Raw genomic sequence first — 16,639 nt, forward strand, 5'->3', positions numbered from 1 at the left:
GGATTAAACACAAGGTACAATTCAGACCACACGGAGATAATTCAGACATCTTTTACCTAGTCTCAGTGTACAAGACCGACGGGGCCTCTTTGGTACCGGCCCACTTGCGCTAGCAGCGACGTCGGTCTCTAGGGACCGCTTCCCGCTCGTGGCTGCCTCCCCAGCACTCGGATCAACTTTGACCATGAAATCGTTTTGGGTTTCTCGAGTCACTGTCACCCTCTTGCTCCACAGGGATGGTGGAGGCGGCGCTCCCTCCGCCTGCTCCGCCGAACGCCGCTCCGCTTCTGGCAACTCCTCCAAAGCCGGGACGTGGAGGTAGGGTGGGTAGGTCATTGAAGTTGCGACCCAAGTGTTGTGCCAACAATTATTAATCTACAGGAGTTTGTCCCCACAATATCAAGACATTGCAAAATTATAAAGGTCAGAATACTTACAGCAGCAGGTGGATTTTCATGGTCCAATTCAGGATACTGGTATGGTATTACCAATACCGCCTAGAGTATGTGCCGAATCCTCTCCAGGACTTCATCCTTTGTCAACTCCTTAGTTGTCACTCGGGCTGGATCCTGTGGCCCGGTGTACTCGAAGCCGTAGTGCACCCTCTCCTGCAGCGGCTGTACTCGACGCCTGATGAAGCTGGCGACTACCCCAACCCCGTTCAGGCCTTGATCCTTCATGGCCGAGAGTTGCTTGAGGAACGGGCGAATTCCATCAAGCTCCGTCGTGCTCATTGGCTCCTTCTCCCAGGGGGCATTGGGCACTGGTGCGGCGTTGCTATGGATCTCTAGCGGTGGTCACATATTCCCCATATAAAACCACTCGGTCCTCCAATTCTTTATAGAATCAACATGGGTATAGTGGAGATACTCTTTCTTCTTCCCCACTCGGAATTGAATACTGGCACCACCCAAAACACTGAGGTTTGCGGCGTCTGGGTACGGTTTCAGTTTGAAAAAATAGCGGAAATGAGTGATAGACGGGGGAATGCCAAGAAAAATTTCACAAAGATGAACAAAAATTGAGAGATGCAGGATAGAGTTAGGGTTCAAATGATTGAGGGTTATGCCGTAGTAATGCAAAAACCCGTGTAGAAACGGACAAGCCGGCAACCCTAACCCATGCTGGATGAACGGTTTATTATAAAAGCTAGATTCTATAATAGAACTAGGACCCTTCTCTTATAACCGACTAGGACTAAATACGTGCCCTTACCCTCTCCTCTGTATAAAGAGAGGGACTGCGCACCCCCTTGAACCCTAACAATCATACCATCAATCCAACGCAAAAGGCTACACATCGACTGGATGTAAAGGCTATTACTCGACAAGAGGGCTCGAACCAGTATAAATCGCTCGTCTCTTTGCGTTTACTGTCGAGTTCTGCGTACGCCAAAACCCTTCGAACATCATCCCGGATAACCCGTGACGAGTTGTCGGTCATCAAACAGTGACCATAATGCAGCAGTATGCCGCTACAGTAGCAAAAGCTGTGAGCTCACGTGCGTGCGCCCCCCGTCGACGTCCAAATCATGTGGCCCAGATATGTATCTGCCGTCCGTCCCCATTGACCGGAGACGACGGAGAGAAGGTGGTGCCGTGGTGTTGCTAGTGTGCTAGCTCGATTGGCGCTGCAAGCTTGGAAAAAGAATTGGCCGCACCTTTCTCGTGCACGGAATCGCGCTGGGATCCAGTCACCACGCCCTAGTTGCCGCGCCAGACGTACGTTGTACGTACGTACACATGCTCCACCCCCACGGGCCACCGGCGGGGCAGCGCGTGCGTACAGTGCTGCTAGCACACGACAAACAAACCCTGGCAAGGCATGGCGATAGGTGAGGCTAGCGTCAAAAACTGGCTCCTCGTTGCGGCCAACGGGACGCCCAATAAAACGGCTCCGGCCCCTGGGGTCTGGCCGTGCCGAGCCGCGAGCGCGACCCCGGCCCAGCCAAACCATCTGCCCGCACCAGCCTCGCGCCACCCGTCCGCGGTCCGGCCCTCTCGCGTTCCGTCTCTTCTCCACCTCGCGGCCACACACACAAACACAGCTGTGCCCTTGCCGTGCCCGCCCGCTTGAATTTGTCCTTGCCCCCCCGGGATACCCCCCTGGCCGTCCGTCGAGTCGAGTTGCATGCCCCGCCTCGTTTACGTGCACGAGTTGGTCGCGGAGCGAGCTGTCGTCCAGCTCCAGTACAGTACAGTACAGCTGGTACGTGTTCGTCGCGAGCACCCGGCTTCGAGCTTGCCTCGACGCGGACGTGAGATGCCGCGCTCACGTCTCCTGCCTCTTTCCGTCTCCGTTTCAGCTGCTACTGCTACTACCAGCGTTTTGTAACTGTGCGTACGTACGCACTGTGCCGTGAGGGCCGAGGGGGGATCAAACCAACCTCAGCCGTCGATGAGGCCACGACACAAAAAGCGTCCCGTGCAGTGCAGGGAGAGGGGCCATCCCTCCTCGTCGCGGCGGCTGGCAACGTGGGCCGTCGCATCGGACGCTACCGGCGCGCCGGAACGAGAGGCCAGGATGGCGCTGAAATCCGTGGGTCTGATGAGAGATCCCACGCCGTCCTCACATCCTATATCCTCTCCTCCCTCGCGCGCCCCCCTCCCTCCTCATTCCTTCTCTTCTATTCTCTTCTCGCTCGCCTCCTCTCCTCTCCTCCGCCTCCTCCTCCCTCTTCTGCTGCGGGAACTGCGGCGGCTTAAACCTTCGGGCCGCCTGCTGCCGGCGCTCCATTCGCGCCGCGCTTGAAGGCCATCGTCGTACGTCGCTGCTTGGGCGCGCGACGCAGCAGCCAGCTAGCCAATGGCCCCCAAGGCCGGCCGCGGCAAGGGCAGGGGCGGCGGCGGCAAAGGCGACAAGAGGAAGAAGGAAGAGAAAGGTATATCCATATCTGCGCTCGTGCAGTCCTACTCAAACTCCTCACTCTGGCGAAGCGTTTGCTCCTTCTCCGTTGTATGTATGCGCATGCCGCGGCGTCGCGAGCCCTTGCCATCAACACAGCGCAGAGCGGCTCGTCGTTCTTGACAACATTGACGAGCATCTCAGTAGCACCTGCATGATTCTAGTTTTGGCTCGTTTGCATGTGAATGAAAAGAAAAGCTAAAGAAGAAGATTGCCGCGAGTCCTTTTTCTTTATTCGCTGGCTTCCTCCGTACTGAACCAGGGGGATTTCGTTCGTCTCTGATGAACGACGACCCTGTCTTTTTCCTTGGAGCTTGGTGTTCTTGCCATGACTACTCCTCCTTATCCTTGCTAGCTCCTCCATGAGCTCCATATATTCAGAATTCAGTTAGTAGATAGCAGGATAGTATTAAGCAGCTAGTACTACTAGGAGGCAGCTCTTTATTTTCTGTTGTGGACTTGTGAGTGCAACGTTCCCCGGGCGTGCGGTTGGGTCACGCGGTTTGCAAGAGCGGAGTGAATTGCGCTGCCGTCCCCCTCGTTTCATGCGCGGTTGCTGTTGGGAGACACTGTTGCTCCCGTGCTCACCTAGATATAACACTGGTTGATAAAAGCTTTGGTTTGTTTCTTGTCCTCTGCAGTGGTGCCCAGCGTGGTGGACATCACGGTTGTCACACCCTACGAATCCCAGGTGACACTCAAGGTATGTGCGCCCGGCCGGCTCGGCTCCATCATCAGCTGCCTTCCTTCTCCCACACTTGATTCAGCGCACACATAAAGCCACTTGAAATTCTTAAAAAGAACATAGACAGGACAACGGGGGAAAAAAAGGAAGAAAGATGAACAGAGCCTCGACATCTCTTTGAGAAAGCGTAGGGTGGCACTGCAAGATGAACACACTTTGCAGTTTGCACACCCGTATAATACATTGTGTTATGTTGCACTGATGAGAAACAAAACAACCAAGAGTGCTGTGAACTTGATTGGTCAGAGAGATGAGCCTGTCCCTGTGTGCGTGCGAGCGCGCTTTGTTAACTCCGTCTCCGCGTGTGTTTGTTCATGTTGTACTGATGTTTGTAGGGGATATCCACGGACCGTGTGCTGGACGTGCGGAAGCTGCTGGGGTCGAACGTGGAAACGTGTCACCTGACAAGCTATTCACTCTCCCATGTGGTAATGTTCGCCTCTCGTCCACTCTCTCTATAACTGCCAAGTACTACTCGCACCTTCATTTCCAGACCAGAGAAAAAAAAAAGGTACTAGTACCTTCTCCAAATTCAACCTCAGGCACAGGCACATAGCTCACCAAAAAATCATATCCATTCGTTTACCTGGGGTTGGTAGTCCCTGGTGAAATTCTCGTGGATAAAAGAATGCTAATAAGATAAGCAGCAATGTCTGAAAACTGAGTGAGCTCACTGAATGATGGTGGTCTCGCATTGCAGGCGCGCGGGCACCGGCTCGAGGACGGCGTGGAGATGGTGGCGCTCAAGCCCTGCACGCTCCGGATCGTCGAAGGTACGTGGTGACAGCATCCACACGCTACGTACCACGCACCACCGGTGTTTCTTCTTTTGCTGCTGCGAGTATGCATCCATGCATTATTGCATTTGGCCTCATAGATACTGGGGTCTGGGAGGGAGCCAGGGAGGGAGAGAGGTTCACACCAATCATCAGCCGAACGCGAGCCAGCTGGTAGCTGGGGGTATCGTATCGTAGAGCGGTAGAGGTGAGGTCCACCGGAGTGTCGTTCTAGGCCTGTTCGTTTGGTAGTAAACGATCGTAAATTTTCAGTTAGAATAGTATTTTTCTCCCACACCAAACCAGCCAGCAACGATCGTATACAATCGTTTCGGCCCCAGCCGAACGGGCTGCTAGTACACGAAACAACTTGGCGGATCGATCGGAGGGCAGAACGGACGGACGGCGCACTTGGCTGTGTCCAGCCTCCAGGCAGGCAAGTACACGCGCACAGTGCACCGCCTGTTGGTCTGTTATACTCCTATATACGTAGAGGCCAAGCAGGCAGTCGGACCCAGCACGAGGGCGGTCGTAATGGTATCACGTTCGACTGCGTAGTGGTAGAACATGGTTTGCTAATTGCTACCGGCCGATCGGAACAGATGGTCCACCCATGCACGGCGGCATTCAACACCCGGAGCCTGGAGGGAGAGGGAGGCGCATCGACGGACACGGACGGCTGAAAACCCCTGAATTCAGCTCGAATTTGTCCCGATGCAATACGACGCGTTCCAAACCCAGCGGTCGACAGCCGACAGGTCGAGCGTGGGGCCTGGCTTGTTTGGATCCAATCCTCCCAGGCAACGCTGGCCAGACAAGCAATCCCAGGCGTAGGATTTCGTCCGCTGAGGTCACGATCGCTGCGTGGACGAGAATCTGCCTGCCAGTCACAATCCAAACACTACCTTGGACAGCGTGGCCACTTCACTTGGACGGACGGCTCGCGCTCACGTGTTCATTCCATCTCTTCCCGTCACAGTCAATGGTGGACAGCGAGACAGCTAGCTAGGCTAGGCTAGCCTCCCTGCTCAATGCGCGGCGGTCCCTTTCCGTGGCGCGTCACCGCGCGGATCGTTCCGCGGCGGGTGAGATTTGAGAAGATGAGAGGGGACGTACGTACGGCGGCGTGCGAGAATTTCCACGGGACGTGCCCGGCGCGGTCGCTCTCTGTGTCCGGGAAAAATCCGAGGTGGGACGGGGCAGAGAAGACTCGCCGGTGCAGTGCAGTGCCGTGCCGGCCGGTGGTTGGTCGCGCTGGCTGGGCATATGGCATGGGCAGTCCCGTCAGGCTCCTGGTCCTAGTCGTCGCGATATGATTCTGACGGGTTTTCTTTACTCGTAGTATCATTTCTTGGGGGTGAATTAGGAACGGGGTTTTTGACAGCTCCGCATTGTTGCCACTAACGTTTGGTTTTCAAAAGCGCCGCAGCCAGGGCGGGGAAGGTGATTGCATTGCTGTGTGCCTATGTCTGACCGAGACGTCGTCGTCAGTCATCACGCTCACTTCTTAAAGATCAGCAGTACACTACTGCTAGTGCTTGTAGTTTAATCCGAGGGATTCCCCCGCTCCGGATCCTCTGACACCGCGCACAGTGTTTTTACAGTGAGGAGCCGGATCCGTTGGGAGCCATACCCCTAACAAGCCAAATCCAGCTTTGGCACCGACACCTCCACTTAACCACGGTTATCTTTTTTGACTGACAAAACTTTACATTACATAGTATGCTCACCGAGGGTTATGTCTGTGAACCGACGACTGCGAGGAGCGAGGTGTCTTTTCCAAGAATGCATGTAACAGTGGAAGTCAAGATACCGTTGGAGCATTTGTTAGAATTTTAGACTACCAGCTGGTAATATATGAATGCAGAATGCACGAGGTAGATGGGAACGGGACACCTGTCCCTGTCCATCCACGACAATTCCAACGAAACTACTGTATGGCGCTCTCTACTCTGGTGCTATGCCGAGTTGCACCAGGCCTGTTTAGATTGGGGTTAGGAATCAGTATTTGGCACTGTAGCACTTTCGTTTGTATTTGACAATTATTGTCCAATCATGGCCTAACTAGGCTCAAAAGATTCGTCTCGTAATTTACAATCAAACTGTATAATTAGTTATTTTTTTATCTACGTTTAATACTCTATGTGTCTATAAATTTGATGTGATGGAGAGAGTGAAAAAAACTTACGATCTAAACAAGGCCCTAGTTTGCTCAAGGGCGCCCTAGTTCTTGTCCCATTCTGCCTCTTACGGGAGTAGGGGACAAAGCGACGCCTCTTGGAATCTGCGGTGGGTGCTTTGGGTGTTCAGACACCGGGAGTAGGGGACAAAGCGACGCCTCTTGGAATCCACCGGGTATTTTTAGGTGTTCAGACACTCAGACAGGCTGCAATGACATTATTACTATATACAGTACACCTGGAGCCCTGGAGGCTGGAGCTGGTGCGTCACATCTCACATGTCAAAGTCACACTAATGATCTGTGCCATTCCTACCTTCTATATCGACTCGACCGGGAACGCTGTTACGGACTCACTGAGCGTGATGCAATTTTCGGGTTTGTGCACTGTACAGGTCATCAATAGCCGTTCTGATTACTTGTATCAGACAGTGCTGTTTAGAGACCTAAATTTCTTGAGAGAGCATTGGTTAATTTGGTTTATGCTGATTTACTGTAAGAAGAAAACACTGTTCGTTTGCTGAAAAATACTGCTGAAGTAGTACTTAAGAACAGGGTGTTGATTATCAATATAATTTACCCATTATTCTAAAACCCTGAATTATGCATGGATACTACAAGTACAGTTTTTTATTTAATTTGTCCGAAATAACTTTGTACGAGATCAGAGATGTGCTAACGATCATCCTTTCCAACAAGAAATGAAGTTGCGATCTCATGGGCTCTAAATGCAGGTTTGGGTCCCAACTAAAGGCCCAAACCTCAGCATTGCACAACCACCACCCAATTGGGCCTGTCGATTCTAATTGAGCCCAACGGCTTGTTTGCAGAGGAGTACGCGACGGCGGAGCAGGCGGAGGCGCACGTCCGCCGGCTGCTGGACATCCTCGCCTGCACCACCGCGTTCGCCAAGCCCCGGGACGGCGCCGCCAAGCACAAGTCGTCCAAGCACGGGCGCCCCGCCACACCGCCCTCCCCTCCCGCACCCGCCTCGACCGGGGCCCATGGCGTCGGCGTCGGCGAGGCCGCGCCGCCGATATCGGAGGCGCACGACATGGCCGCCATCCGGCCACCGCCGAAGCTGGGGGAGTTCTACGACTTCTTCTCCTTCGCGCATCTCACCCCGCCCGTCCACTGTGAGGATCCTCCCCTACTACGCGCATGAAGCATTCCGTTTCCGCATTGCTGGTTTGTGCTCTCTTAATCTGACGCGAGGTGCGTGCGTCGTTTCTGCAGTTATCAGGAGGAAGGAGGCGAATGGCGCTTCTCAGGAAGGCGATTACTTCGAAATCGAGGTGAGTTCTCATGCACACACTTGAATGCACTAGCAAAATTGGAATTCGTTCGCATTGGTGCAGTAGCTATTCAATTTGATCTGCACTTTTGAGTTGAACTGCAACCGTGCAATAGCTAATTTAGGCGCATTGGTATGAACATACGCCTAATGAAGGAGTTCATCTGTGCCCAGGTGAAGGTTTGCAACGGGAAGCTTCTGCACATAGTTGCTTCAGTTAAGGGTTTCTACTTGGCAGGGAAGCGCCACAACGTAAGCCACTCCCTGGTGGACCTGCTGCAACAGCTCAGCAATGCATTTGCTAATGTTAGTAACCTTGAATCTTAAATCTTCATTATCTTCTGTGCTTAGCTCTCTTTACTTCATGCTTTTATCTGTCCTGGTAAAATATATGACTGGCAGTTATCATTCATTTTCCACAGGCATATGAGGCGTTGATGAAAGCTTTTGTGGAACACAACAAGGTTATAATAGTGATATGCTTTGCCATTGTTTTTTATTTTCCAAATATTGAATTGATGACGTAGTTCAAGAACTTTTGGTGAGAATAACCTTTTCTGCATCTGCAGTTTGGGAATTTGCCGTATGGATTCCGTGCAAACACATGGCTTATTCCTCCAATATATGTTGACTCCGCCACAAAGTTCCCAGCACTACCAGGCGAGGATGAGAATTGGGGTGGAAATGGGGGTGGCTGTGGGCGTGATGGAAAATATGACCGCAGACGGTGGTCAAGAGAGTTTTCTGTTTTGGCTAGAATGCCATGCAAAACTGAGGAAGAACGGGTGATCAGAGACCGGAAAGCTTTTCTTTTACACAATCTGTTTGTAGATACATCAATTTTTAGAGCTGCATCAACAATAAGGCGACTCATTGATCAGTCTATGAACTCAATGGGTCCACGTAGTGGTACGCATGGTTCAAACGTATTTGAGGAACGTATCGGTGACATGAATATAATGGTGAAGAAGGATGTGGCTGATGCTAGTTCAAAGGTGGAGGACAAGGTTGATGGCGTTGCCTTCTGTCAAACAGGTGCTATGGATATTGCACAAAGGAATCTTCTGAAAGGTTTAACTTCTGATGAAAATGTTGTTGTTAAGGTGATGCCTTGCACTTTCCACTTTTACCCTTTCTCATTTTAGGGGATTAAAATCAAAATCCAATATCTGTCATATATTTCCACCCAGGATTCTTCGACACTCGGGGTGGTGATTGTCAAGCATTGTGGATATACGGCAATTGTGAAGGTTTCTGGACGTGCAAAGGACAGTAATGATGTTAAACAATCAAATGACATCTCTGATAATTTTGATGGAATGCTGAACATTGATGTACATGACCATCCGGATGGAGGTTCTAACGCCTTGAATGTTAACAGGTTTGATGTGTACTCTCATGTAATTTTACTTGCTTAGTAATGGCTTCTGTGATCTTGATTGCTCATCCCTAGAGAAAAATGTTGCTTTAATACACATTAAGTTTTCTCACCGAAATACTCAACATCAATCTATTAACAACACCTTTCCCCTTTTTTTCTTTTTCCAGTCTAAGGATACCACTCCCGAGAGTTATCCATCCAGAAACTGTTGTTGGTAATCAGCACCCTAGCCCAAAGTCACATGCTAGTAACCCCGCAAGGAAACTGGCACGTAAAATACTCGAGGACAGCTTGATAAAGCTGGATAGCATGCCTAGCATAAATTCTAGGATTATCAGATGGGAACTTGGGTCCTCCTGGCTGCAACAGTTGCAGAAAAAGGATTCTCCAGCGTCTGAGAATGGTAAGGGAAATGCAACAAAGGCTGACAAAGAACCAGCTGTCAAAGGTCTTGGAAAGCATTTTGAACAATTAAGGAAAATTAAAAAGAAAGAATGCAACATTGAAGGCTCCAGTTCTGAGAAGGAAGAATGCAACAGTAACTGCTCGTCAATGAATGGTACGCAAGTATCTGATATAGCTGTTGATGAAACGAATAAGGGGGCTGATATAAGCGAGTTAATGTCAGAGGATGCTTTCTCTCGCTTGAAGAGTTTGGGAGCTGGCCTTCATGAAAAGGTGGTTTTATTACGCAATTTCACTCTCTTAGAAATTTTGTTTTAATATGGTTAGAAGTACACTTCTGATTGGCTTGTAAATTCTCTCTAACAATGCTTGTACATTATTTCTATTCTACTATTTTTAATATCTAGAACAATAGGGGCCTCCCATACCGTAGTTCTTTAAAAAGAAGCAAGTTCACAGAGTTATTTTAGAATTTTGAAAACCATTTCACTAATTTGAAAGCCAGTTATTTTAGAACATTCAAACACAATCAATGATACGTTCTGACATGAAAAGTTTATTCATGTTCTGATGAGGTTTTTAATGCAAATTCACTTTCGGTCAACATAGCAAGCAATTTATTCAACGACTTTTTCCCTTTTATAGGAAGTCTTGTGTTAAAGTCTGTGATGTAGGAATAGAAGAGCTCACCAAGAACATGTTGGTTAACCTTTGTTATTTCGTTTCCTCATTTTATCATTTCTTGATCCAGTCCCTCGATGAGCTCACAAAGATGGCCCATAATTTCTATGATGATACTGCACTCCCAAAGCTGGTAAGCCTTGTCTTAGCTATTTGGTAACTTTCTTTAAAGTTTTGACTCACTTGTAGCAACATCGCTACTTCAGTTATGTTGCCCTGATTTGTTCTTTAATTACCCTATAAAAAAACTCTTGTTATAGTACTTGATGTTGAGTTAGTTTACTCAATATTTTTTAGAGTAGTCATTGGTCAGCATATATGATCTTGGGATGTTTTATTCCTGTAGTGCTTAATTCATTTTTTCCTTGGAATGCATTTCGCACAGGTGGCTGATTTTGCGTCCCTTGAGCTTTCTCCTGTGGATGGAAGAACCATGACCGATTTCATGCATACAAGGGGACTTAATATGTCCTCTTTAGGCCGTGTGGTGGGTGTAAATTTTATGCTTTAATGTTTTCCCCCACTATATTTGGACAAAGTTGCATAATAATCTGACATTGTTTCTTTAAATTAATCAGGTAGAGCTAGCAGAGAAGCTCCCACACATCCAGTCTATATGCATTCATGAAATGGTTATAAGATCCTTTAAGCACATCATCCGAGCTGTTATTGCTGCTGTTGATGACATGCAAAATATGTCTGCAGCTATAGCTGAAACTCTAAACATATTACTTGGATCTCCCAGACTTGAAAATGGTGCTGACACAGATGCCCATATTGACAATAATTTGCGATTGAAATGGGTAGAGAGCTTCCTTTCAAAAAGATTCTGCTGGAAACTGAAAGATGAATTTGCACACTTACGGAAATTTATCATTCTGAGAGGGCTTTGCAGCAAGGTATGGGTAGTGTAGTGAATTATGGGAACATTCATAGTCTCTATTCCAAACAGGCATACTAATATGGTTTGTTGCTCAGGTTGGACTGGAGTTAGTTGCAAGAGATTATGATATGAATAGCCCTAACCCATTCGACAAATCTGACATTGTCAGCATTGTTCCTGTATGCAAGGTAGTACATTATTACTAAAACTTAGGACACTCCTTATTGTCTGTCTCTCGGATAAATTATTGATTCCATTGCTTATTTGTTGTGTTCTGTTTCAGCATGTGGTCTATTCATCTATTGATGGCCGAAACTTGCTGGAATCATCGAAGATGGCACTGGATAAAGGAAAATTAGATGATGCTGTGAGCTATGGAACAAAGGTGCATATGGTCAACTTTTGTGTCTTTTTCATTATTAACTGCTGTGCTAAAATTATGTCCACATTTTGTTTAGCGAAATTATTTATTTATTTATTTACTAAATAAGTTTGTGTGTTTTTTCCTTACTGAAGGCATTGTCCAAAATTATAGCTGTTTGTGGTCCATACCATCGACTGACAGCTAATGCATACAGCCTTCTTGCTGTGGTGCTTTATCATACTGGAGATTTTAATCAGGTACTTCAAAGAATTTGGTGAAGGTTCACTGTATTCTATCCAATGGATGTGCAAGTTTACTTAAACCAGTTTTTGCTAAAAAAAACTCAGTAGTACTATCAAAGTATGAATACATCAAGCTGTGAAGTTTGTTGTTGATAGCAGTTCCATCAATCAAACTAGCAGTTGTTTTCTTCACAACATTGTGACCTGTCTAATAGCCTTATGTGGCAATCTTAGATTCACATTACTTGTTATTTTTTGGTAGGCAACTGTATATCAACAGAAGGCACTTGATATCAATGAAAGGGAGCTTGGTCTTGATCATCCGGAAACTATGAAGAGTTATGGGGATTTATCTGTCTTCTACTACCGCCTTCAACACATTGAAATGGCTCTAAAGTAAGTGTGGTTATAGGTGTTTCTTTGTTGAAGCATGAATTGGTGGCATCAATTGAAACCAGTCTACCGTGGTGCTAGTTTATATCTAGCCATCATATGCGTTAAGCAAGCATACATACTGAAATGAGCCCTGCAGCTTTGTCCTACGGCATGTGACTGGTGCTTGACTACTTGTGTCTACGCATGTAAAAAGAGATTCTGTGGAGACCGTGTTTGCTAGATAACTTTCAAGTTTTGACTATCACACTTGTAATCCAACTTCTATCATTTGTGTTCTATATAGATTTCTTCTGTACCTATTTACCTAATTGTGTCTTAACCCTGAAGGTATGTCAACCGCGCGCTATATCTGCTTCAGTTTTCGTGTGGCCTTTCACACCCGAATTCAGCTGCCACCTACATAAATGTGGCTATGATGGAAGAAGGCATGGGAAATGTTCATGTTGCTCTTCGATACTTGCATGAAGCCCTGAAGTGCAACAAGAGGTTGCTAGGAGCTGATCACATCCAGGTAAAAGAAGCTATTCTTTATTTTTCCAATGTGTTGTAGGATAGTAGCCATTTGAATTATCTTTGCACACTAAAGAACTTCTAAGGTGTAAATTTGGGCATTCCATGCTCACATATTTCCATGAACCCGTCAAAAGGATTTCACATAGAATAGTGACCAGGGTTTCTCATGGAAATGGTCAATGTACATCAAAGTCCAATCTTTACTCAAACAACTGTTCGATATATGTAGTAATGTGTCTAAACTACATTACTAGAAGAAATCTACCACTTTAATATTTCTCTTCATCCAGAATTGCATAACAGTGCTTGAATGGATGTCTTATATAACAATACATATATAAGACACCTCTGGTATATTAGGATTATCACTAATAGGCATACAGCTGATGCACAATCTAACTTTGATATAGCTCTCACCTCATAGCAACCAGCAACACCCACACCGGATGTCTATATTCCTCAACCTCAAAGGTCATGTCTCAGTTACAAATATGTTCATGTTTCTCGATATAAAAATCTAGTATTCTGTGTCCCAGGTTTCGAAACTATATTGCTTACATTGTTCTGGTTGCTATTCCTCAATGAAGTATTGTATTGTTGTATCAGTTTTTTTGTAAGTTATTAATGTTAATGTATGGTTCAGTGAAATATATTATAAGCATACAATCCTTGTCATAGAGCATGCACACATCTGAGTTATAATTCATTGAATAATATGATAAAGAATTAGGTCCTGTGATTTAATTACTTACTATGAACTAACAAGCATTTTTTCAATCAATCAGACTGCTGCAAGCTACCATGCCATAGCCATAGCCCTTTCAATGATGGACGCGTACTCCCTAAGCGTGCAACATGAACAAACAACCTTGCAGATACTTCAGGAGAAACTAGGGCAAGATGACCTCCGAACTCAGGTTCTTTTTCTCAGAGCATACAAAAATATTGGATATATACTCCGATGTTCTCTTGAATTAACACATTATTTTTTGCGGCAGGATGCTGCTGCATGGCTAGAATATTTTGAGTCTAAAGCATTAGAACAACAAGAGGCCTCTCGAAGAGGCATGCCAAAACCTGATTCATCTATTGCAAGTAAAGGACATCTTAGGTATGAAACTACGAATAATCTGAGAAGTTTCATTTCTAAAATATTTAAATTTAGATTGAAACATCTATCTTTCCAGTGTATCAGATCTTCTTGACTTCATAAGTCCAGACCAGGAAAGAAAAGAAAGGGATATGCAAAGGAAGTGCAGGCGTGCAAAGGTGAATACATCTTTTCTTTTCTATTTTTTTTTTGTCTCGAACAATGCAGATGAGCTGTATCTTTGTATCAAAAAAATAGAAGAAGAACCAGTCCCTTACAAGCAACCACTCTTAATCAGCAGAGGGTTGCGGTACAGTACATAACAAAATAAAGTATATGATATATGACAACAGGGTTGGAACTATTATTCTCATGCTGGGTGTGTGTAGTAGTAGGGGAGGGGTGGTGGGCTGGTGGCTGTGGGTTCAAACTTCCTTTCTCCTTTTTGAAAGAAAAGGTTATGCATTCTCATGTTATAATCCATGAAGCATTGAGGGCCAAATTTTGTTATCCATTTCTTCTTAGAGAGTTCCCGCTCTGTGCAGACCCCGCACAGAGCGGGAGCTCTCTGCACTGGGTACGCCCTTTTTTTTCTTCTTTCTTGTGTAAACTCTTAAAGGTGCTGCTGTTGCCCAAAGCGTTATGTGGGCCTCTTATTTTCACCTGTTGCCTCTTGCTTTCCTTTTCATGACATATAGTATTTAATTGCAGAATAATATCAGAGCTCATCATGGTGAATCAGTTGAAGAGAAGGAGAATTTCCAGCATGACTCAGGATCTCCTCTTGAAGCAAGCAAAGACGGTTTTCAAGAAGAAAAACTGGATGTGCATCCTCCTGCTGTATTAGAAGAAAATTATGCTGCCCATGACGAGCAGAAGCAATGTGATGTTCTATCACCAGAAGAATATTCGGTTGAAGGGTGGCAAGCAGCTAGTATGAGAGGAAGATCCGCAAATGTAAGGAAGAAAAGCAGTCGCAGGAAACCGGCTCTTATGAAATTAATGGTTGATCGTTTTGAAGATGGTCATACAGGTTCTGTATATAGGACTGGTTTGCAGCCTCAAACAAAAGGAGACAAAGAAGATTCTGTAAGTGCTCCTAGCCAGCTTTCATTTGGTAGTTTTTTAAAAACCGACAAGTTGAATGAGGATCCCAGCATTGCTGAAGATAAGTCTTGCAATGGTAGCACTAAACCAGAACAACGTACAAAGCCAACAGGAATTAACAGGCCAACCAGCATTGCTTCCAAGTTTATATCATACAAAGATGTGGCTGTTTCGCCCCCTGGCACAGTATTGAAACCAACTTTGGAGAAGAAGGAAGCAAAGGAGAAGGATACTAGTGGACGTGATATTGATCTAACACTGTCATCCGAGGAAGAAGATCGAAAGTTTACAGAAAAAGAGAAAGAAAAGCCAAGTGAGGACAGTAGCAAAGAGGTTCTTTCAAGTCAGCAAGACTTAGAGAGTCATGTAGAAATAGCTCCTGACAGCAACAGTGATGAAGGCCCATCTGCATCTAAGAAAGCATCTGGAAGCAAACTGTCAGCTTCAGCTCCTCCATTCAATCCAGGATCACTGTTATCAATGTCCCACCCATACAGCGCGGTGGCAATATATGATGCCAGTGCTGTTCTTCAGGCAATACCAAGTCAAGCAATGGAGATTCTCTCTCATGCCATTGATACTAGAGTGCCTCGTGGTCCTCGGTCCACCTTGTACTATCATACTGGGCATTCCTTCCAAAGGAAACAAGGTTACACGCACAGCCAGAGCACTATTGTAAGGTGTAGCAACTCCCCCACAACCATGAATCCTCATGCTGCTGAATTTGTGCCTGGAAAAACTTCGCAACAGTCCGATGTGGCTGACAGAGAACCCAGTAGTCCTGCTAATCCTGTGACCAATTATGATGTGGATGTTGCATCACAGACCACAGATGAAGTAAAGGCAGAAACGCCTGCTGCAGAAAAGGCAGGTCAAGTTGAGAAAGTCGTTTCAAGTAAAGGAAAGGAAAACAGAGGGAAAGACATCGTGAGAAATTCATACAAAACAGAACTTGCAAGGCAAATTTTGCTCAGTTTCATTGTGAAGTCAGTGCATGACAGTTTAGGTTCCGCCCAAGCTGAACCAGAGAGGAAGCCAAGTGGATCAGATGAAGCTAGTAATGAACAGAGTAGCAACTTAGGCAATAATGCTTCTGGTCGCAAAGATTCAGATAAACAAGCGAAAGCCACGGAGGTTTCTAAGGGTCTGAAGGATACAGAGGGATTTACAGTCGTTTCAAAACGTCGAAGGCGGCCACAGCCATTCATGAACCCCATAAATGGCCTCTATTCTCAGCCGTCTATTACCTCTGTCAGTTAAGGTCATTACATTTTCAAAGACCTGCAATATTTTGGAAGATGGACCTTTTGCCTTTGCTTAGAGGGTTGGTAGCAGAATTTTGCCTTATCCAAGTGAGCAGCGAGCATGTAGTCAAACTGTACAAAATTTTCCTGGATACCCTTTGTAATAAAAAAATCTGCTGTAATCTGCAGTAGCTGTAGCGCTGAATAAAATGTTCCTTTGTATGTTATATAGGACAGAATCATAGGAAATTGCAGATCTTAAGTTAATCCAATATTCCAGTGGAGCTTCTCTTATGCCCTAGTGTTTATGCAGTTTTCTCTGGTTGTCATGGGGATTTATCATTGCAATTTGCAAATACTGTCAGAGTAGAAGAAACTGAATCTGCTAGGCGCCAAGAGTTTCAAATCTTGTTCATGAAGGCATGTCTTTTATTG

At 46.3% G+C, this 16,639-nt stretch overlaps 1 protein-coding gene across 3 annotated transcripts; it reads left to right on the forward strand.

Moving 5' to 3' along the window:
* Positions 1 to 2,600: 2,600 nt before the first annotated feature.
* On the forward strand, positions 2,601 to 16,498 carry LOC136492581 (protein REDUCED CHLOROPLAST COVERAGE 3-like). 3 transcript variants are annotated; one of them, XM_066488554.1, is made up of 24 exons: positions 2,604 to 2,881; positions 3,546 to 3,607; positions 3,985 to 4,077; positions 4,350 to 4,422; positions 7,435 to 7,599; positions 7,630 to 7,740; positions 7,841 to 7,899; positions 8,073 to 8,204; positions 8,321 to 8,362; positions 8,468 to 9,001; positions 9,089 to 9,279; positions 9,447 to 9,957; positions 10,436 to 10,498; positions 10,751 to 10,852; positions 10,944 to 11,264; positions 11,344 to 11,436; positions 11,532 to 11,633; positions 11,765 to 11,869; positions 12,117 to 12,250; positions 12,578 to 12,761; positions 13,549 to 13,680; positions 13,762 to 13,874; positions 13,951 to 14,032; positions 14,565 to 16,498. In XM_066488554.1, exons 1-24 carry the CDS (start codon positions 2,806 to 2,808, stop codon positions 16,218 to 16,220), a joined length of 5,136 nt encoding a protein of 1,711 aa, XP_066344651.1. In that variant the 5' UTR covers positions 2,604 to 2,805; the 3' UTR covers positions 16,221 to 16,498. The 3 variants fall into 3 exon arrangements, 2 of the variants coding, with proteins under 2 accessions (XP_066344651.1, XP_066344650.1); XR_010768129.1 differs by having other exon boundaries at positions 2,601 to 2,881; positions 7,435 to 7,740; positions 13,959 to 14,032; positions 14,565 to 14,628; XM_066488553.1 differs by having other exon boundaries at positions 7,435 to 7,740.
* The last annotated feature ends 141 nt before the right edge of the window (positions 16,499 to 16,639 follow it).

The sequence above is a fragment of the Miscanthus floridulus genome, chromosome 11 (assembly GCF_019320115.1).
Source record: "Miscanthus floridulus cultivar M001 chromosome 11, ASM1932011v1, whole genome shotgun sequence".
Lineage (NCBI taxonomy): Eukaryota > Viridiplantae > Streptophyta > Magnoliopsida > Poales > Poaceae > Miscanthus > Miscanthus floridulus.

What these genes read in the sequence shown, in the direction of transcription:
- LOC136492581 (XM_066488553.1), top strand. Translation starts at nt 2,806, where the DNA reads ATGGCCCCCAAGGCCGGCCGCGGCAAGGGCAGGGGCGGCGGCGGCAAA. An exon ending in CTTTTGTGGAACACAACAAG is followed by an intron (nt 8,363 to 8,467) that starts GTTATAATAGTG and finishes CTGCATCTGCAG; the next exon opens with TTTGGGAATTTGCCGTATGG. An exon ending in TGTCCTCTTTAGGCCGTGTG is followed by an intron (nt 10,853 to 10,943) that starts GTGGGTGTAAAT and finishes TAAATTAATCAG; the next exon opens with GTAGAGCTAGCAGAGAAGCT.